Source organism: Triturus cristatus, chromosome 10 (assembly GCF_964204655.1).
Source record: "Triturus cristatus chromosome 10, aTriCri1.1, whole genome shotgun sequence".
In the NCBI taxonomy this organism is placed as follows: domain Eukaryota; kingdom Metazoa; phylum Chordata; class Amphibia; order Caudata; family Salamandridae; genus Triturus; species Triturus cristatus.
Window position 1 is genome coordinate 1,096,693,378 of NC_140593.1, and position 21,756 is coordinate 1,096,715,133.

The following is a 21,756-nucleotide window of genomic DNA, read 5'->3' on the forward strand; positions in this document are numbered from 1 at the left end:
CCAGTGTCACTGCTCAGTCCTGCATAAACACAATACCTAATTTGTCATAAAAGAATCAATATAAATTAAATGAAGCATTGCGAAAAGATAGGTTAAAGAAAATTAAAAGATGTCAAGTGTCAACCTGCATAAGAAAAGATGTGCCAAAGGGTCCTTTCTACCCTTTTTGACCTTGAAGATTGAATGTAGGCTGTTGTTGTTGTGTGTGATTCAAGCTGTTTCTTCCCCTTACAGTCATCACCTGTTGGTTGTGGTAACAAGCAATTACTTCACAAATACAACAAAACAAAAGTAATAAAAACGAACATAAATTCTCGAAGACTTTACAGTACCAAATTAAATAAATAAGAACCATTAGTCCTGCTAGAACTACCTATGCCCAAGTCAACGTAAGCAAAATAATATGAATCCATTGCTCGCCAGTGAGTAAAGAATTACCATGTCCTGCCATATGTCAAGTGAGCAGAATTCAATCTCTGTATATTCACTAGCAATGGCCCTTTGTTGCAGCGATGTCAATTAGCACCATCGACACCCAAAACATCAACCCCAAGCAAGGAATGAGAGCACACTTGTATTGAAGCCATACTCACACAATGAGTCGCCATTCACATGGAGGTGGCCATCCTCTCTGAGAAGCTCCTTCACATTCATACTTCCACAGTAATTCGAATGCACTGAAAGACCCACAAAAAACAAAATGGTCCTTGAGGAGCATAGTTACACATAAGCAAAGATAATGTCCTTCATATTTGCATGTAGCCTGGGAAACAAGAAGCCAGCAGAGGCGCAATTTGTTTATAGGTAAAGCCACGTCAAAGTGCACAGAGCACTACAGGGGTATGCGGACTTGTGAACTTGTTTCAGCAACTGGACTGAATTTAAGAAGGGCAGACCCTTTCCAAAAACATTTGATGCTTGTCCAGGCTTTCACAAAACACAGACCGATACTGCAGAGAATACAACAACGAAGATTTATTTTATTTTTTAAAACACGTTATTTTAAATACACTTGGAGCTTAAGACCGCCACCACTAATGCCAGCATCGAACACCACCACCAGATTGCATTTCATACAATACAATCATGAGCACCATTCTAAACTTTTAGAGTTGTGCAAAGTACGAATCAAGTGACCACCAAAGAAGCCCGATATTAATGACGTGCATGATAAGCAACACCGGAAAACACCAGATGAAAAAACTTAAGTGAGAAAGTTGTTATTGTGCAACAAAAAATCATCAGAAAATATGCAATATACCTTCCGATTCACAACCAAACTTCAGTGAAACCAACTGAAATAGATGCATGAATACCGATGCAAATGATGTTGCAGTATTTTTCAAGACCTGCCGAAATTTACTTTTGAAGTGAATGTTTCCTATTAAAAAAGTGTTGACAGAAAAAATTACTTCCCACTGCAAAACGGAGTATCAGATGAAAATGCAAACATATAGTAAACCTGCACTGCCACGAGCTGCATTACAGTTGTGCAGGGTTTCATTCAATAGTATGATCATGAATGCTACAGAGATGCAATGGACTAATGAGGAATCATCAGGGTACTGTAAACTACAACATCTTACATAAACTACATACACTGAAGTCATCATCGGATACATGCACACCCAGCCTCCCTTTTCACCGCCAAACCCTCTGAACATTTGGATGTGTACATTAAATTTGCCTGGCTCTCTACGGCAAAGCATTATCCAATTCTGGTCTGCATTACTGTTACGAGTATCAACTTAATTTCGGAGTCGGAATATCACAATAATAAAATTAGCACACCAAATTGCTCCTTTTATTAATAATGTTGTTACCCACTTCAGTTTCCAGGTCCATGGGATTTCTATTAATTACACCTTTGACTTCATTAAAACTACGCAGCTGGGATTCTCAATATTGTTAGCTATAGATTATCAACATCAAGGACGCTAATTTTGGACACCATTTACCTTTTTTTAGATTGCTTGCCCCTTTACTCATGAAAAGATGATATCCATAACAAACAGCCACTGCCAAAGGTTATTCAACTGTTCCTTACCAAGAAATCTTCCTCAGAGTCAAATACTAACCACCTTGGACACTGCCATCCAAAAGAAATAATGGGCATAATCGAGTGGACAAGCTGAGAAGTTTTTTCCAGGCTTGCCTAGTCTACTGGAGATTTGAATAGAAAATCAAAATAAAAACAGGTGTTAGAACCCCCAATTAAGGAGGCCCTTGGCAGGCACGAATATCCTCCACGACCATGGTGGGTGAGGCTCTTTGCCTCTCGTATATCCAAGGTCTGTCACAATAGGACTCTGCAAAGTGGGCCAAGTACAAACCTTTCCCCACTCTCAGGATAGGCAGCGGTCAAAGGCTTCACAGGGAGACAGTGTGGGAGAATAAGAACGAGAACTCAGCCAATTCACTGTCCAGCCCAGTACTTCTCTTTACAAAAAGACACACATTTTAATGTCACAGCAAAAAATGCTCCACAGTAATGGAGGCTCAGTACAGGTTTTTTCCTAAATGTTCACCCACAGCCAAGGTCCTATTCCCAGTTCCTGTGGTGGTCCCAATATATATGATATCTAGTGGGAACACCAGGTCACAGGAAACACTGTCACAGATGCAAGCTCACTTAAATGGTCAATACGTTAAACAACCCATAGTTTGTTTGATCTTAATAAAAAAAGTTAAAAATTAATAGACTCACTTTAGTAACACTTTCACCCACTCTAGGCTTATCTTTACCAGATAGTCTTTCGACTCCTAGCCCAGAGTTGCCTGTGGACAGGGGGCACTGTTTAGTACACTACCAGTTGGCATGCTTCCTGGGTTTGCACCAGCAGCGCCTTCAGGAGTGACACAGGAACACAAATGGCGGGCCCTGCTCCTAACTCAGGCCGCCTGGGTGAATCTTTGCAACCAGCAGGAGCTGGTCTTAAGTAGCAGTGACCTCTGGAAAGTCTCAGAATTTTTTTTTAATTTTTTTTTTACATTTTATTGAACACTTCTTATTACAAACATTCACATTTCATTATATAAAGTGAGCTTTCCAATATCCTAGCCATACAGTATTAGCACCAGGCAGTAAGGGAAAGTGTCTCTGATATGGCAGCAATGACCATCTTCACAGAATGCGCAGCATGCCGGGCCGCACAAGTCCTCTGGATCTGCTGTGATAAAGCCAGAAAACATGCCACTGGTTTCATTTGCAGTTTTCTTGATTCAGTTCGCCTCATTAGCTGACAGCACAGGGAGGCTGTGTGACCTCATGTCTAGGTCAGTGTCAGCTGAGCTACTGATTACAGTTATCTTCTCCTGGGTGCTCCACACCAGAAACACAGCAGTAATTCTCCTCCTGGACAGCCTCTCATCCTGCTGGGTCATGTACTGTGGGGAATCAGGCATCATCGAAAACCAGTTCCATTAGTGTCTCATGGACTTGGACTCTCTTGGACAATGTTGTGGAGCATGAAAGGTGAAGTTGGAGGACATTGCCAGCACACTGGCATAGTGGGAGGCACAAAATAAATAGGCAAAAGAGAATTTGTGTCTACAGTGCTTATCTGCGTTTTCTTAATATCCTTTGCATGTGGCGAGATTAATCTCTTCTAAACGTCGATAGTATCATTGTTTTTCCTAAACAGAGTTCCTGAGACACTGACAGATGGCCTCCAGACACTATTCAAGGGCCTGGAGGAGCACTGAGAATTGACAGGAATGCTTATATGCATCTAAAAACTGATATTTAAACAAGAGTTTTTAGGCCTTGCAGGATTAGAAAACTCTTAGTGGTTACTCAGAGAGAGAGAAAAAAAAATCACTATTCATATCGTGCCCCTCAGGAGAATCAGGAGAGGCTAGCTGTTCCAGGCCTCCTTCTGACTAGAAGACATTGCTTTACACTCAAGGTGGACAGGACCAAACCAAGAGAAATTAATCATTCTGGAACGCTCTATGTGCAATGCTCCTTCAAATATCAAATTGATGTATGCAGGGAGTGTGAATTTAGAGTGAGGAAGATGTTTTGTGAGCTGGTAGTGCCTGCATACTCGTTTTTGCCTAATGATGCTAGCTAATGCACAAGTTACTATTTGTGTAACGATATATCTGTAAGAGACATTAGTTAGTGATAGATTCCTTACCTTAGAATATCCCCAGTCAGACTGGATCTGGAAAGTTTTGCTAGCAGTACCCCTGCGTGTCAGTAGGTGGCGTCGTGCGGCTCCGTGTCCGTCACTGGCGTCATAAGTGCCGAGATGACGTCACGGAGACTACTTAGGCGCCACCCATGCGTGCTGAGGTCAGTTCTGTACACAACTTTCCGCGCCAGGAAAGCAGAGCCATGCACGAAACTGACCACTGGTGCCAAGAAACTAGAGCCCTGAAGGGGAAGACTTTAACCCTAGAAATCAGTTCGCAGAACGGGGAGGATGGATGGGGTGGGAAGGAATCTATCACCAACTAATGTCTCTTATAGATATATCGTTACACAAGTAGTAACTTGTGCATCTGAAAGAGACATGTTAGTGATAGATTCCTTACCTTAGAATAGATACCCCAGCAATACCAACCCCGGTGGTGGGTCTGCAAATAGATTACACCAGAAAGTCACAGAGAACAGAACGGCCAAAGAAGCCGTCTCTCCGGACTGGACTGTCAAGGCAATAATGCTTGGTAAACGTGTGCAGCGAGGCCCACGTAGCTGCCTGACAAATATCCTGCAAGGGAACGCCGCGTCCCAAGGCAGAAGTGGCTGCAGTCGTCCTGGTAGAATGGGCACGCAGCCCCACAGGAGGCTCCTTCTTAGCCAGCGAGTAACAGACTTTGATGCACAGAACAACCCACCGAGAGATTGTTCGTTTGTGCACGGCCCAACCTTTTTTGGCACCCAACTAGCCAACAAAGAATTGGTCATCCACCCGGAACTGCTGTGTGCGCTTCAGATAGAACGAGAGCGCACCTTTCGGGTCCAGACGGTGGAGCCTCTCTTCCTCCTTTGAAGGAGGCGGAAAGAAGGTGGGCAAGGTGATTGTCTGCCCGATGTGGAAGGGCGTGACAACCTTTGGCAAAAAAGAAGAACGGGTACTTAAAACCACCTTGTCCGGATGAACAGAAAGGAAAGGAGGTTTAGAAGAAAGAGCCTGGAGCTCACTCACCCTCCTGGCAGAGGTGATAGCTACCAGGAAAGCAGTCATGAGAGTGAGAAGACGTAAAGGACAGTTATGAAGAGGCTCAAAAGGAGCGCACATCAGATAGTTCAAGACAAGATTTAGGTCCCATTGAGGAATTATGAAAGGCACGGGCGGAAACGTGTGCGTAATGCCTTTCGGGAAACAGGTAACAACCGGGGACTTAAAGAGAAGGCTGATCTGGAAGCCTTAGAAAGGCGGAGATGGCCGAAAGATAACTTTTGAGAGTGCCCAGAGCAGAGCCCTGCTGGGCCAAAGATAGGAGGAACAGAAGGACTTCAGAAAGAGGGGAAGAAAGGGGATCCACAGACTTTGCTGTGCACCATGCCAAAAACTTGTTCCACCGGCAGGCGTATACCGTCTTAGTAGAGGGACGCCTGACTGCCAGAATGACATCACAGACTTCGGGAGGAAGATCGAAAGCTGTCAACTGTCGTCGCTCAATCTCCATGCATGGAGGTGGAGGCTGGACAGGTTCGGGTGGAGGACCGTCCCCCTGCTGCTGCGACAGAAGATCCTCCCGAAGAGGCAGACGGATCGGGGGATCGATCGCCATGCTGAGTAGCTCGGGATACCAGTATCTTCGTGCCCAATCCGGAGCCACAGGGATCACTTGGGCACGGTCGCACCAAATCTTCTTCAGCACTCTGGGCAGAAGTGGTATGGACTGAAAGGCGTACAACAGACTGCAACTTCACTCGCAACGAAAAGCGTCGCCGAGCGAGTGCCGCTTTGGAAATTCCAACGCGCAGAACTGGTGATATTGTGTGTTCTCTTCGGTGGCGAATTGAATATGCTACTTACCAGTATGCAACTGTTCTTGGCATGTAGGGCTGCTGACATTCATATCTGTGCATAGATCGCCGCCTAGTGTTGGGTCCGGATGTTTGCACGTTGTTGTCCTGGAAGAGTCTTCGAAGTATCCTGAGATAGGTGACTCCTCCCCTGGACCACAGTGCGCATGGGCATCCTCAGATTGTTTTTCGCCATTGTGGCAGTGATGGAGTAGATACAGAAAGTGATGACCATGCTATACAGTAATTCTGAGAGCTGCAGCTGCTACAGGCGCCGGGGAGGAGGGTGGGCGATATGAATGTCAGCAGCCCTACATGCCAAGAACAGATGCATACTGGTAAGTAGCATATTCAGTTCGAGGCATGTGGGCTGCTGAATTCATATCTGTGCATAGAATACATAGCAGTACCTCCCATTAGCGGCGGCTACCAGTGCCAGCTGCAGCGGTCTGAAAAAGAGTTTTGAGAACAGCCTGTCCTACAGCTGCCTGCTGTTTTGAGTGTACATCTACACAATAGTGTTTGGTAAATGTATGTATAGTGGACCATGTGGCTGCTCTACATATATCATGTAAAGGAATGTTTCCCAGGAAAGCCATGGAGGCCCCTAACTTACGTGTTGAGTGGGCTCGTGGGGGAATCGTTAATGTGCGTTTAGCCTTTTGATAGCAAATTTGAATACATTTAACGATCCATCTGGCTATACCTGCTTTGGAGATGGCGTTGCCTTTGTGTTGTGGAGAAAAGGCAACGAAAAGTTGTTTTGTCTTCCTAAAGCTTTTGGTTCTGTCTATATAGTACATGAGGGCTCTTTTGACGTCTAGTGTATGGAGCATTCTTTCAGCGACATTTTGTGGATTCTGAAAGAAAACCGGCAGTTCAATCGTTTGATTCATGTGGAACTGCGATATTACTTTAGGCATGAATTTGGGGTTGGTACGTAGTACGACCCTGTTTGCGTGAACCTGTATGAATGGCTCTTGAATGGTTAGTGCCTGGAGTTCACTAACTCTTCTCAACGAAGAAAAGCCACTTTCCAGGTGAGGAATTGAATCTCACATGAGTGGAGAGGTTCGAAGGGTGGACCCATCAGTCGGGTGAGGACCAAGTTGAGGTTCCACACTGGTGCTGGTGGGTGTCTTGGGGGAATTACTCGTTTAAGTCCCTCCAAGAAGGCTTTGATGGCAGGCACTCTGAATAAAGAGAGGTGCTGCCTGTTTTGGAGATAGGCTGCTATTGCGGTTAAATGGATACGTATTGAGGTGTATGCCAGATTGCATCGGTATAGGTGTAAGAGGTAACAGATTATGTTTTGAATGGATGCATCTAGCGGGTTAATGTCATTGTTATTGCAATAAATGACAAACCTCTTCCATTTGGCTGCATAGCAAGCTCTGGTAGTGGGTCTCCTAGCTTCCTTAATGATCTCCATACAGTCAGGTGGCAGGTTTAGGTAGCCAAACTCTAGGACTTCAGGAGCCAGATCGCCAGGTTCAGCTGTTGCGGATCTGGGTGCTGAATTTCTCCATGGTTCTGCGTCAAATGCGCGGGTTTGATCCGCAGCCTTTGATGCGGCACCACGGAAAGTTCCAGAAAGGTGGTGTACCATGGCTGGCGTGCCCATGTTGGAGCAACCAGGATGAGTGTCAGTGACTGTTGTCGCAGTTTGCGTGCCACCAGCGGTATCAACGGCGCTGGGGGAAAAGCGTACGCAAATCTGCCGGACCAGTTCATCCATATCGCATTGCCCTTCGACGGTGGATGTGGGAACCTGGCGGCAAAGTTTTGGCATTTTGCGTTTTCGCTTGTGGCGAATAGGTCTATCTCTGGATGACCCCACTGTTGGAAGTACGGTTGGAGTACGGGTGTAGCTCCCACTCGTGCATCTGGTGGCTGTGTCTGCTGAGCAGATCCGCCATCTGGTTGTCCTTGCCTGGGAGGTGTTCCGCCATGAGGAATATGTTCCTCTGAATGGCCCACTTCCACATGCTCTGAGCCAGATGAGACAACTGTGGAGAGTGCGTTCCTCCCTGCTTCTGTATGTAGTACATGGCAGTCATGTTGTCCGTCCGGATCAACACGACTTTGTTGCACAAGTGTACTTTGAATGCCTTCATGGCTAGGAAGATTGCCATCAGTTCCAGAACGTTGATGTGCATCTTCTTTTGTTGTATTGTCCATAGTCCCTGCACTGTGTAATTGAGTACATGAGCTCCCCATCCCTGGAGAGACGCGTCCGATGTCAGTATTATTTGTGGAACAGGCTCGTGGAACGGTCGGCCCTTGCAAAGGTTTTGTGGATTCCACCAATGCAGAGAGTTGTATGCCCGACCGCTCACCAACACTAGGTCTTTTAATTGCCCGTGAGCCTGATTCCATTGACGTGCCAAGCACTCCTGAAGCGGGCGCATATGTAGTCTCACGTGCGGGACTATGAAAATGCAGGAGGCCATCATGCCTATCAACTGCATGAACACTCGCGCAGGAAGGGAGCGTTGGGGTGTGAACTTTGAGATCAGCATTTGCATGCTGTTGATCCTCACTAAATTTGGCTGAGCTGTGGCTGCCAGTGTGTCTATGGTCGCACCTAGGTACTGTTGGACGTGTGCGGGTTGGAGATGTGATTTTGGGTAATTTAGTGAGAATCCCAGACTGTGAAGAAGGTGAATGGTGCGGGACATGTGGCTGGCACATTGCTGGGCTGACTTTGCCTGAACAAGCCAGTCGTCCAGGTAGGGGTAGACGTGAATGTGTTGCCTCCGTAGATGTGCAGCCACAGTAGCTAGGCACTTTGTGAAAACTCTGGGTGCTGTTGTCACGCCGAAGGGAAGGACTTTGAATTGGTAGTGCTGCCCCTGAATAGTGAAGCTGAGATATTTTCTGTGTGACGGGTGTATGGGTATGTGGAAATACGCATCTTTGAGGTCTAGCGTGGCTAGGAAGTCTCCCTGTCTGAGCAGCGGGAGAACCTGCTGTAGGGTGAGCATGTGGAAATGCTCTGTGAGAATGTAGTGGTTGAGGGGTCTCAGGTCTAGTATAGGTCTGAGTGATCCGTCCTTTTTTGGTATTAAGAAATACAGAGAGTAAACCCCTGTCCCCTGCTGGTGGACGGGCACGACCTCTATTGCGCCTTTTTGCAGCATACTTAGCACTTCCTGCTGTAATAATGCTAAGTGCTCTGAGGACATAGGACGGTGCTTTGCCGGTATTGTGGGTGGAGTGGAGGTTAATTCGAGGCAGTAATCGTGTTGGATAACATATTTGACCCACCTGTCCGTGGTGATGGTATTCCACTTGGACAGGAACCGCTGGAGTCTTCCCCCGACAGGTGTTATATGGTCGGGGGGAAGGGAGAGGGCGTCACTGTTTGTTTTTGGGGGAGGACCATGGTATTGCTGTAACCGCTTCCTCTGCCCTTTGTGCTGGAGCCACGATATCCACCTCGTGTGTTCTTATCATAGGTACTTTGTGTGCCCCCTTTATTGTAGGTTTGCTGTGACCCTTGTCCTCTACCCGCTCCTCTATTTCCGGGGCGACGAAAGGAGCCACTACGAAATGTCTGCGTTTGCAGAGCCCCCATCGATTTCGCAGTGTCTGTCTTTTTTTATCTTTTCTAGGGTGGGGTCAACCTCTGGTCCGAATAAGTAGTCGGGGTTGACAGGCTGATTGAGGATGTTATTTTGAACCTCAGGTTTGAATCCGGAGATTCGTAACCAGGCGTGTTGTCGTAGCATGACGCTGGTGTTTATGGCTCTCGCAGCTGTGTCGGCGGCATCCAGTGCACACTTAATGGATGCGTTTGTGAGAAGTTGTCCCTCCCTGATGAGGAGCTCCGCTGCCTCTTTGTACTCGTCTGGTAGATGTTGGAGTAGGGTTTCTAACGTGTCATAGTGTGAGCGATCGTAGCGAGCTAGGAGCGCCTGTGTATTGGCAGTGCGCCATATGTTTGCTGCCTGGGCTGCAATCCTTTTGCCGGAGGTCTCTAGAACCTTGGACTCTTTGTCCGGGGGAGGAGCATTTACCAGTTGTCTGCGAGTGTGCCCGTTTGCGAGCATTAGCAACTACGATTGAGTCCAGAGGTAACTGGCCTCTAATGTACGTAGGGTCCCCAGGTGCAGGCTTGTATTTTATCTCGATCCTGGGGTTTATTACCCGTGCCCTGGTGGTTTCTTTGAAAATGTCCTTTGCTGGCTTGAGGACACCTTTCAACATGGGCAGAGTCTTTACAGTCCTCTCTGAGGATGCGAAAGTGTCCACCAAGAAATCATCCTCGATTGTGTCTGAGTGGAGTTGCACTCCATGATTGGCTGCGGCACGTTCAATGAGGGCGTTGAATGCAGCAGTGTCCTCTGTGGGAGACGTTTTTGTGCCATAAAGCTGCGTGTCCTGTGTATCCAGAGCGGCACCTGGGTCTACAGGGTCATCCCAAACGTGATCAGGGTCCTGCTGGCCTTCAGGGTCCATATCCCTGGGGTAGGTGGTGTCGCCACCCATGTAGTCCTCTACTGCATCCGTGTCGGAGTGCGTCGGAGAGAAGGACTGTGGATCTGGGTAAGAGGTGTGGAGGCGTTCATAAAGAACGGGTTCCGATTCTGCCGGCAGTTTTTGCTTTAGCGGGATCCTGTAAGAGTCGAAAGCCTGCTCGGAAGTGATCTTCCGCTTTCGGAGCATGAGCCTGCCGGTGTCGGCGTCGATGAAGTGGGACGGTGATGTCCCAGTATGAGTGTTCAGTAGATGGGGGCCTTGTCTGGGTGACACGTGTTCTGATCTCGAAGAGTTTCGGCGCCGTGGATGGCGGCAAACCAAAGGTGATGTTGGTTGGTGCCGAAGGTGCCTTTTGAGCCTTTTTCGGCTCGGAGCCCGACGTGGCCTGGAGGGCTGCCTTTTCTCTGATGCGTTGCAAGGACGCTTGAACTTGTCGCTCCTGGAACGCCGACGGTTCTTTGAGGCAGAGTGGTTCCGTAGAGGTAGGTGTGGACTTCTTCGGAGCCACAGGGTCATCGAGTCGAGGAGAGGTAGTAGCTGTCGACGGCGTCGATGATTGGACCGTAGTTGCTGCTTTCGAGGTGGATTGCGATGCAGCGGCCATTTTAACCTTGGTGGTCGGTGCAGATTGTTTCGGTGCCGGGGGCCGAGGCGCTTTGGCGGTACCGATGGCCTTTCTCTTTGGGTCGGCGCCGACATCGGCTGCAACGAGTTCGGCCCCGAAGTCCCTTTTGGTGCGGTCGGAGCCGACGGGTTTGGCTGGCGTCGAAGGTGTGGTGGTCCTCGAGCCGACCAGTGTTATTTTCACTTTCGGTTTCTGTTGAACCGGTGCGACGATTGGTTTCGGTTTCGTGGAAGGGAAACCAGTCTTTTTGGGTAATAATGGCTCTCGCTGGATGTCCGAGGCCGGGTCAGAGGGCGGGGCCGAGGAACTGCGGGATTGGTCTTGGGTAAGGCCCGAAGGCGATTCCTCGACCGGAGCCGTAGACTGACGCACTGGGATATCTTCTGTTTGGACGGGTAGGCCCTGCTCGTCACCAGAGCTACCTTCTTCGGCCCCTAAGGCCTCATCGTAGTCTCCTACCTCATCGTCGGCTTCTTCCCTGTGAAAAAGCTCTTCATCTACGTCTTCCTGTGGAAATATGGATTTTTCTGATCAGTTATGTCCCCTATCTTGGACCCCAACGGTTTCATGTATGAATCACAAGTACATGTATGTTCCCTCCAGTTCCAGTTATGAAGACGCAAACACATGTGCGTCCACCGTCAACATGTCCTCTTTCAGATCCGCCATAAATAGGCCGGATATTCCATTCCTAAGTATGAAAGGCCACCGGCTTTATATGGTTCACTTATGCCATTTTACAGTCCAGGCAAGTAGGCCCTGATTCTGTCGTCGAACTCTTCTTGCCTTCTGCCTCTGAAAGCTCCAGTCTGAGCCTGCATCTGTGACCATGAACTTTGTCTCATTCTCTGCGCGGTCCACGAAGCCTGACATCAGCTTGCTGCCTGCCAAAAACTGTATTTCACCTTCGAAATTATCTGCTCCGTTCCCTGCCCGATGCATTCCTGTCTAGTAGTTTAGGTAAACATTCTTCCAGCTACCGAGCAAAGGCCCGGCTTCTCTGTCTTTAAGCAAGTAATTCATAGCCCTATTACTATGGAAGATTTCTACCCACGCATCTAGTGTAGACACTTAGACGCTTGTACACGCACTAACAGTCAGTATGGTCAGTATAGATTAAGATTCTACTCTAAGAAGACCTCTCTTTTGGATAACTTAGTTCTTTAAACATAGGATGTTAGATATGATTTGGGATTAGGTTGACTTGACCCTCCAGACTTCTGTCGCCACATGTAGAGCTAAATGTCAAGTCCCCTTCACCCCCTAGTTGCACGTCAATCACACGTCATGCTGCTGCGCGCGCATTTCTGCCAAGTATTTCTGCTGACCTTGCGAAATTCTTTCATAGAACCACCCTCTTATGACATCACATCTGATGACGTTCTTTAATCACTCCCAGTTACGCCTATTTTTGCTACGCATGAATATATTATCTACACTATCAATTGTTACGCCTCTTGTATTTGCTTCACTGTAAAGCCTATTGTATAAAAGTAATTGATTGTCAATAACGTATGTACTTCACTTCCTGAACCTTCGTGGTGATGGAACTTGGAGCAACCGATTCGAATCGACCATTGGAATAAAGCCCATTCCGAACCTCTAATACCACGGATTCTGCCTCTTATTTACTGAGCTATTTTATTATGATTCTGTATCAAATTAAGTCCCGGTAATTAAATTATTTACCACATGAATGGCGCCCGAACAGGGACACTTTCTCATCTCACGCGCCGGCGGTGAGTTGCAGGCCCGGTCTCCTGCCACAGCTGGACGGACAATAACGCGTACCAGCAGGATTTCCTGTATCTCCCTCCGGTCAAGCGGGGGCGACTGAGGCTGCGATCAACACCCAGACGAGGCGGTGAGAAGTGCGAAGTATCCCGACCAGAGCCTAGCTGAGAGAGCAAGATCCGAGGTATACAGAGGCCCACCAGTTTTCCGAAGTCCCGAGTCGAGTCCAGTTTCCGAAGTGTTCGAGTCGAGTCCAGTCCGGTTCAAGTTCAGTTCAGTTTCCGAGGCCTTCCGTTTCCGAGCTACCCGGTGAGTACCATTACTGGGGAGGTGTTCTGACGTGCACATAGGTTGTGCCGGTCAAGACGGGTTTGGGTACACAAATCCGGTCTGCACTGTTTCAGCAGTGTATCTGTACTGTTTAGCAGTATATCTAGTATATAAATTCAGAATAATTCAGTTAAAGTCGAGTATTATGTTTAGTGATTAAGTTTTCCTTAGATCGTCATCATTATTGTTGCTCAGTTAAATGTTAAATGTTAAATGTTTTAAGTACGTTCTGCATATTGTGGTATGAATGACTGTTTATTATTGTGTTTACTGTATTAAGTTTGTTCAAAACCAAGTATCAGATCAGTTCTCAATATGCCGCTCTTTTAGAAATTAAGACAGATCACAACGAGAAAAGGGGTACTCGAAGAAGCCGTTCCTATTCCTCCTAGGGACACTCCAGGGTACTTCATGTATCATAAACATGGCTTAGACGCCATATTATTTCTTGATTTATGGGTAGACTACACCAAGGAATTACCAGAAAGTCAGAGGTGGCCCGCAGCTGGGACCTGGGATGCAGAGTGCATCATGAAAGTAGAGGAGGAGTTATGGAAAAGGAAAGTCAGACAGTCACAGAAAGACGCCATTGAGTTATGGCGTAAAGAATCTCATAGACGTACAGAAAAAGCACTCCGACAGGAAGAGAAAAATAGAGAGAATTCAAATCAAGTCCGAGAAAATCTATTAATTGAAGAAGGTACACGAGTGAAATCAGAACAAATAGACAGACAAAGAAATGCCCTTATGAATGGTATGTATCCCCTCCTGGCCGAGGGATTACCGAAGGCTACTCCGGAAATACCAAAAGACTTGCCACCCCCATTGTTTCCAATAAAAGTACATCCTAAGGGGCATCCTAGAACCGCAGAAGATGTTTTTCTTTCCTCATATTTAGATGACGCAGTTCCCGAGTACGCTAATCCCGCCCCACATAGACCGCCTGCCAGGGAGGTTCAACGCCAAGATCCAGTATCTGTACCTCTACAGCCACAAATCCTGACACAAGTCCCGGCAAGCACATCTGTTTCTACATCTGCTCCCACAGCTACTTCTATAGCTGTGTCCACACCTATAGTTGCGGTATCGCGTTCAACGAATCCTTTCACACCCGATACCCCAGACGGAGCTACGGGAGGTGCTACCAACATTTTTTTTACGCCACCCAGAATAAATAAACTTACCTTTCAAGAGTCAGCACATTCACGTACCCCCAAACTCATAAATGCCCGTACGCTTAAGGAACTTCTTATAGATTGTAGATATGACCCTGTGCCCGGCAAAGAGGACGAAATGATCATGGCGTCATTACGTATCAGACGAGCCGCAGTGTATTTAGGGAAGTTACCAGGAATGACTACACATCTAGATAATACATATCATTTTGTCCAAACAGGACGAGATCCTGAATGTATTAACAGAGCTATGGAATACCAGAAAGTGGAGATACAGGGGGAACTGTTACGTTTCCTCATAAATTGTGTGATCAGAAATCATGACCGACCGGGGGTAGACCCGGAAGCAATGCAAATTCTTACCAGATGGAGCCAGAATATATCAGAAGGGAGACATGATAAGCAAAATTGTATAATAGCCATGTGCTGAAAGATCCGTAAAGAAATAGAACGCCTACACGAAGAGAGATTGGCGGTAGACCAGTTCGAACAAAGCGAGGAGGAAGGATCAGGACTGCCCACAGGACAGTCAGACACCATAGCCTATGTAGGTAGAGGAAGATCTTGTAATAGTACTAGATGTCTTATTGACCCGATACGTCCGATATGTCCAGATAATAACAGGAATTTCCAAACACCTATAATAAATATAAGGTCCCCCGAACATTCGTTCCAAACCGCTGACAAATTACTCCGAGAACGAAGGGGTTACCATTTTCTCGATTCTATGGATGAACAAGAATTAGCCAGGTCAGCCGTTCAATGGGTTGACAGTCCCGGAATGTATGGTGATGATACAGTAGCACACACATTTTTGAATCTCCCCCCAGATGAACAGCGTTTAGCTGGGATTTATATGATTCAACAACTCCTCATACTATATCAGAGTCAGCATTCAGATCCCGGTCCCTTACCTGAAATACTGACTGAATTACTCAAGAATAGATGGAGAGGTTCAGGTACTAAGTTAATTAAAGAAATACTAGAATCAAGAAAGCAGTACATTCTTTTTGTATGCCCAGAACATGTCTCACTGCCCATCAAGGAAAGAACCACGTATTACATGGACAGACAGAATCCCTTACGAGAAGTACACCCAATAAAAGGCGAGGACAATGAGTTTAAACGCGTATTTGTATATACGCCCATATCAAAAATAGAATTGTTACAAATGAAGAAAGTGGTACCCAGTCATGACAAGGACCCAGCGGGTTTCCACCGAGAAATTAAAGACATGTTACTCATGGGAGAGTATACCTATCCCGACATTATGACAATATTAAAGGTATTAATGCCTGCTGGCATTTATGAAAAACTCAAGGAAAAAGAGTGGGAGGTGGGAGACCAAAAGATAGAATGGTCAGCATTAGAAGCAGAAGAAAAGGCCCGAACTGCAGGAGCAGGACTTGGGGATAAAACTAAAGCACTACCAGGTTTACTAGTACAGGTATTGCCACGTTTATTAACTACGAAAAAGGAAGATTGGGGTACAATTTCAGACTGTAAACAAAAGCAAGATGAAGACACTTGTGATTTCTATGCCAGATTTGAAAAATGTTTTGGTATAAATAGTGGCATAAAAGCAAGTAGCGAATCATACCCACATCTGTTTGTGACAAAATTGGTTGAAAATTCCTTGCCTCAAGTGAAGAATAGAGTATTAAAATTCGAGAGTACCTGGCAAGGTAACACTCCATCACAAATGTTACAAATGTTACAGTATCATCACAATAGAATTAGAGAGGAACAAGAACATGAACAAAGACGCATGAAAGACACGAAAATGAAAATGTTAGTCTCCCAGACAGTTCCAGCTGAAGGACATAAAAAGGGTACGACACATTCCGGTGATTCAACAGGACCTGTAAAAGGGACATGCAACTATTGTAAAAAGCCAGGTCATTACGTACACGATTGTCCAGTTTTGAAACATAATATCGCCATAGGTAATACAAAAGAAAGACCACGGCCACCTAGACAGGATCAGAATGAACAAGGAGCCCCGCAGCATGCACAGTCCATGCCAGCTCCACCACAGTCTATACAGTTTGTGCCAGCTGCACCAGCGCTGCCTGTTGCTGCCACACAAACCACGACACGACAGCTGTACCAGACCGCACAGTACGACTATCCTGATTATCAACGATACGCATGAAGCAGCCTAGAGAGGGAAGTTGACTTACCCCTTATCGAGGTCCCTATAGACCAAGAAGGACCTTATGTACACAGTGAATTATTAGGCCAAGATAGAAAATTTTTACTTGATACAGGGGCAAGTCGAACAACTATAAAACGTAGTGAAGTTCCAGGGGCACCCCTCTCAGGCTCACAAAATATTTCCCTTGGTTTTTCAGGAAAACCTATTGTTAATGAAGTGTCACAGCCTCTTCCACTTACGATAGGACCTTTGACCCGAATTACAGATTTATTGCTTACTAAATCATGTCCAGAAAACTTGTTAGGTATAAAAACACTGAAAGCTCTAGGAGCTATAATATGTTGTTCTCCGGAAGGAGTAAGATTGTTTTTACGTGATTTTAAAGGTCACTATGTGTCCAGAGACATGGATCCCCGACTGCAGACTTTACCTACACATCTATGGGCACAAGGCCCTACTGATGTTGGTTGCATGAATATTACACCATACCGAGTTACACTAAAAGCAGGAGTGGTACTACCACGAATGCGACAATACAAGTTACCACCAGATGCTGTAGTGGCTTTACTGCAAATCATTGACGAGCTCATTGCCCAAGGAGTGGTTGTGGAAACAGACTCCAATGTATGTAATTCACCGATAATTCCGATTCTTAAACGAACAGATCCGAAGGCTCCGCCAGTATATCGATTGGTTATTGATCTGCGCGAATTAAACAAATGCATTGTGCCACAATTCCCTGTGGTCCCAGATATCTCGTCATTACTGACAGCTATTGATTCCGAAGCAACATTCTTTACTGTAATTGATCTCAAGAATGCTTTTTTCAGCGTCCCAATAGATCCGGAAAGCCAATATTTGTTCGGATTTAGTTTAAATGGACGTAGCTTTAAATTCTCACGCGCACCTCAAGGATTTACAGAAAGCCCCAGCATCTATAGCCAAGCACTGAAACGAGAACTCGACAGTATCCACATGCCAGTTAACACTGCCTTGCTTCAATATGTCGATGATCTGCTGATCACCGCGAGAAGCGAACCCGAATGTGAGAAAGCATCACTGACAGTTTTACAATTTCTGGCCGAAAAGGGGCACAAGGTGTCCCCTTCTAAGCTGCAATTCTGTGTCCAGCGAGTTGTTTATCTTGGACACTCGCTGTCCAAGGAGGGAAGGCAGCTTACACCCGACCGCATCCAGTTAATAGCTAACATGCCAATACCCAAGACACAAAAGGAGGTACAGGCTTTCATAGGCCTCACTTCATATTGTAGGCAGTGGATCCCTCAGTATGCATTTCTAGCAAAACCACTCATTCAATTGACAACACAGGAGGCAGCCACATCGACTGTTCTCCCTTGGACTCAGGAACATACACAAGCTTTTGAAAGCCTAAAGAAAGCTTTATGTCAAGCACCTGTCTTAGCAACGCCATGTTACAGTAAACAGTTTACACTTTTTGTTACAGAACGCGAAGGTACTGCCTTGTCAGTACTCACACAGGAACAAGCAGGAGCACACAAACCACGTGCTTATTTTTCTAGTACATTAGATCCCGTAGCTCAGGCTTTGCCCGCATGCCTAAAATCAGTGGCAGCAACAGCTTTGGCAATCAGACAAAGCGATGCCATAGTGTTAGGACATCCATTGACAGTTCAAGTACCACATGCAGTAGAGGTTCTTGTAAATAGAACGCAAACACAACACTTGACTATAGCGCGACTTACAGGGTACGAATTAACATTGTTTCAGCCACACATAGAAATCAGACGTTGTAACACATTGAATCCTGCCACACTTTTACCTGTAATCGGAACAGACCCACTAGCCCATGACTGTACTGAAGTCATTACAATCACGACGAAACCCAGACAAGACTTAACCGATGTCCCATTGTCAGACCCAGACCTGACGTTGTATGTAGATGGTTCATGTATGAGAACAAGTACAGGAGAGTTAGTGGCCGCTTACGCAGTCACAACAGATACTGAAATCATTGAAACAAATTGCATAAATACCTTGTCAGCTCAAGCCGCAGAGCTCATCGCTCTGACACAAGCCTGTATTCAAGCCACAAATAAAAAAGTCAACATATACACTGATTCACGTTATGCATTCGGAGTCGTACATGACTTCGGCGTGCTGTGGCGAGAGAGAGGTTATTTAACTTCCCACGGTGCCCACATTCAGCACGGACCCCTCATTCATGCCTTATTAGATGCAATACATCTACCAACTGCCATATCAATCATGAAATGTAAAGCTCATACGAAAGTTACTGATATCATTTCTCAAGGCAATGATCTAGCTGACAGAACAGCTAAACAAACTGCTCAAATGCAAACATCCGACATGACAAAGACAATAGTCCTGACGCCAACACATTGCATGACGATTAAAGATCCTACTCTTGACGTAATTGATATACAGACACATGCTACACCAGACGAAATAAAGAAATGGACTGAGTTAGGAGGGATCCAAACGGATCAAGGATGGATGATGAAGGAAAAGTCTGTGTGGTTCCTTCCTGATTCAATGGTCCAGGTTATAATTAACACTGTACATAGTCCCGCACATCTAGGAGAAAAAGCTATGCTAGATAGCATTCAACACATTTGGTTTAATAAACATTTACGAGCAGCAGCCAAACAAAAAGTTCGTACCTGTATGATCTGTTGTCAGTTCAACCCAGGAAAAAGCGTTCCCATAGAACAGGGTGGATTTCAGCCTCCTGATCACCCTTTCGAAGTCCTCCAGATGGATTATATCCAGATGGAACGATGTCGAGGATTCAAATATGTTCTCGTAGTTGTCTGTGCTCTTTCCCGTTGGACAGAGGCATACCCGGTTTCAGATTACACTGCCCCGACTACTGCCAAACAGTTGGTTCGAGAATTCTTCCCACGATACGGTTTACCACGTGTTGTCTACTCAGATAACGGCCAGCCGTTCTCATCCGAACTAATGAAACATGTTTCACTTTTGTTAGGCTATCAATGGAGATTTCACTGTGTCCGACATCCCAAGGCAGCAGGTCTCGTAGAAAGACATAATCAGACTCTGAAAATCAGATTGTCCAAAATATGTAGAGAGAAAGGTGTCGACTGGGTAGTAGCATTACCAGTTGCACTCTTTTACACAAGAATGGTAGCACACTCACAAACTGGGCTATCCCCGTATGAGGTGATCTTTGGCAGACCACCAAATATGTGGGGGACGCCCATACCACGCAAAATAACTGATATTGACTGTAATATGCTGACAGATTACTTGGCTTCCTTGATGTCTGCACTACAATCTTGTCGTTCACAGGTAGCTGCAGCTTTTCCTGACAACACTGAGGTGAAACCCCATGACGTAGTTCCGGGAGACCTGGTCCTGGTGAGGAACTTTGATCGAAAGACTCAACTGGAACCTAGGTGGAAGTCACCGCAGCTGGTCTTGCTCACCACAAGGACAGCCGTGAAGATCGAGGGCAGGAAAGGTTGGATTCATTCAAGTCATATCAAGAAATTTCATGGACTACCAGCGGATGTGAATACCACACCTCGTGTGTCTTCACCCATTGACTCAAAACTTCCTTTTGTTGAAAAGAGTAATTCCGAACATTATAAACTAAAGCTCAGGTCCAATCAGTCAAGCAATTTGATTGTTTAAGTCCTCTCCGAGGTGAAGCGGTTGAATTGTCTCTGACATGTATCCCTTGGACCTGAATAGAGATAACACCGGAAAAATGTTGAAACGACAGGCGTACTGTAAATCACTGCGTAGTCATTGCATAGTGACGTTATTAATTTTGTTTTTCTTAAGTCTTTTAATAATTACTGCAAGTATATTGTTGCACATATATTATCCTATTTCTAGACATGTTTACAATGTTACTGCTGAACATTCTTTTAGTGAATTACCTCCGCTTGAGTTGTCTTATAGATTTGCGCTGCGCAATAACACGTTTATCAGTATGTTACATCATTCCCATCAGGTTAGCAATGCTACAAATTGTTGGATATGTGGCCGACTCCCTCCCTATCAGAATTATAAAGGAATTCTACCTCTCTTTCCATACCCGTTCACACACAACGGCTCCTGTGGAGCATGGTTTAGTTTAATTAATTCTCTAGATTCGAATTCTGCAGTTTATCAAGATAACTGGGTATGGGGAAATTTGAACTTAGTTTTACTTAAAGTCTGCTATCCTAACAAGGAGGGACTTCCTCAGAGAACAGGAACTGATCTAGAAAATGAAGTGTATGGATTAGGTAATTTTACGCTTAATCTTATGATCCTAAATGTCGAATCCGAAGCTACTCCAATTTTGCCCGCTATGTCAATATTTCCAGTAAAGGGTGAATTATGTGTAAGAAAGAATGGTTCCATACATATGGGCCATAGTAGATGCACCACTGTAGTAGAATTTAGTGATCAAGGCAAGTCTACATTTAGAGCTTCCCGCCATTCCTATTTCATATGTGGTCAGACGGCCTATGTACGTTTGCCTCTGGATTGGGATGGTACTTGCTACATTGGATTCCTTTTGCCACCTGTTTTCCTAGCTCCTCCTGATTATCACAGAAATACTCATTTAGTATATAATAGAGTAAGGAGAGATCTCCCAATAGTTGATTATACTGAAACAGCATGGGAAAAATACACAGATTTCAATAAAGGTCTCTTTCCCTATATAGGTACCGTTACCAATAGTAAGCTGATACGTAGATTAACTAGAACACTTGAAGCAGTAGTGAACGAAACTATTTCCGCCTTAGGCAATTTAACAGAAGAGCAGTCTGCTATGCGGATTGTTGTGCTTCAAAATCGTCTTGTCCTTGAAGTCATCCTGGCCGATAGGGGCGGAGCTTGTAGGGTCATCGGATCAAGCTGTTGCATTTTCATACCAGAAAATTCGCCATCTATATATAAAGCCATAACTCGCCTTCATAAGATTGTAAGCCAGATACACCAGAACCCAGGCACCTGGACTTGGTCCGGTTGGTTTTGGAGTGTATTATCTACCTTTGGATGGAAGGTCCTATCTTTCCTAGGTATTGGCCTTCTCGTACTATTCAGTTGCTGTCTATGTCTGCAATGTGGACCAGCGATCTGTGGTCTGTGTGCCACATTGTGTATTTCACCACCAAGATTTCATTCATCCCGGAAGAAGAAAGAAGAACAAATGATGCTATATGAACAGATCAATGGATTGATGAAGATTGATATCTCTTAACGGGCAAGTAGGGGACAAGGAGGGAATGTGGAAATATGGATT

The 21,756-nt window shown here is 45.6% G+C and overlaps 1 protein-coding gene across 8 annotated transcripts in view; it reads right to left on the reverse strand.

The window, feature by feature from the left end:
• SUN1 (Sad1 and UNC84 domain containing 1) overlaps positions 1-21,756 on the reverse strand; it is a 406,387-nt gene that overhangs the window by 156,722 nt on the left and 227,909 nt on the right. For 4 of the 8 annotated variants that reach the window (XM_085629315.1, XM_085629310.1, XM_085629314.1 and 1 more), the window contains 3 exons: positions 1,262-1,381; positions 594-677; positions 125-241 (listed from right to left, as the gene is read on the reverse strand). In XM_085629315.1, the coding sequence (XP_085485441.1) occupies positions 125-241; positions 594-677; positions 1,262-1,381 (321 nt within the window). The remainder of the gene's footprint in view (positions 1-124; positions 242-593; positions 678-1,261; positions 1,382-21,756) is intronic. The other 4 variants (XM_085629317.1, XM_085629316.1, XM_085629312.1 and 1 more) reach the window with 2 other exon arrangements.